Consider the following 666-nt stretch of genomic DNA (forward strand, 5'->3'; position numbering starts at 1 on the left):
TGTCCACTCATGTCCCCTCACCTTGTAAGACTCTCGATGGTCTCTGAGAGTCTTCAGAATCTCCTCGGACATTTGCCGAGCAGCTTCGAAGCCCCGGGCTAAGCCACGCCCATCCTTTTCCAGAGCCAATAGAAGCTGAGGAGGAACGTCGTCGGGCCGTGGATCCAACATTTTCTCTGCGGCCTCCGTCTTCTTAGTGATCTCAGGCTCCAGGTCTCGCAGTTCCAGGTCCAGAGTCTGGGAGAAGGAAACAAACGATTTCAGGATAAAAAGTTACGGTTTGAAGAAACAGTACCAGGCGGTGAAGTGACTGTTTTTTTTTCTTTCACCTCCGTCTGTGTGATGATGTCATCCAGGGAGACCAGGCCTCGGCCCACGGACTGCTGCTGCTGCTGTTTGAGTCGGACCTGGATGTGTCTGAGGATGGAGATCAGAGCGATGATCTGCTGGTCCAGCTCCAGACACTCCTGACGCTTCAGCGAGGACTGAGGTGGAAGAACGTTTGTCGTCAATCAGACACATCTATCGAACTTCTACGATGTTGTTAGAAAAACAAAAACGAATCATAAATGATTTCACTTCTTACCTTGGAAGTGACCGATTTTGTTACGTCTCCGTCAGACATTTTTTCCTGTCCCTCTCTGACGTCTTCCTTTCCTGGTGCCC

The 666-nt window shown here is 50.5% G+C and overlaps 1 protein-coding gene across 1 annotated transcript; it reads right to left on the minus strand.

The window, feature by feature from the left end:
• Nucleotides 1–7: 7 nt before the first annotated feature.
• Nucleotides 8–660, minus strand: LOC103399538 (microtubule-actin cross-linking factor 1, isoforms 1/2/3/5-like; the record flags this gene model as incomplete). The annotated part of the gene is made up of 3 exons (XM_008338214.2): nucleotides 587–660; nucleotides 330–485; nucleotides 8–237 (listed from the first exon to the last, which is right to left on the minus strand). Coding segments are annotated over exons 1-3 (425 nt in total), but the record flags the coding sequence as incomplete, so codon positions are not given.
• Nucleotides 661–666: the final 6 nt, after the last annotated feature.

The sequence above is a fragment of the Cynoglossus semilaevis genome, unplaced genomic scaffold (genome assembly GCF_000523025.1).
Source record: "Cynoglossus semilaevis isolate Cse_v1.0 unplaced genomic scaffold, Cse_v1.0 C18963002, whole genome shotgun sequence".
Lineage (NCBI taxonomy): Eukaryota > Metazoa > Chordata > Actinopteri > Pleuronectiformes > Cynoglossidae > Cynoglossus > Cynoglossus semilaevis.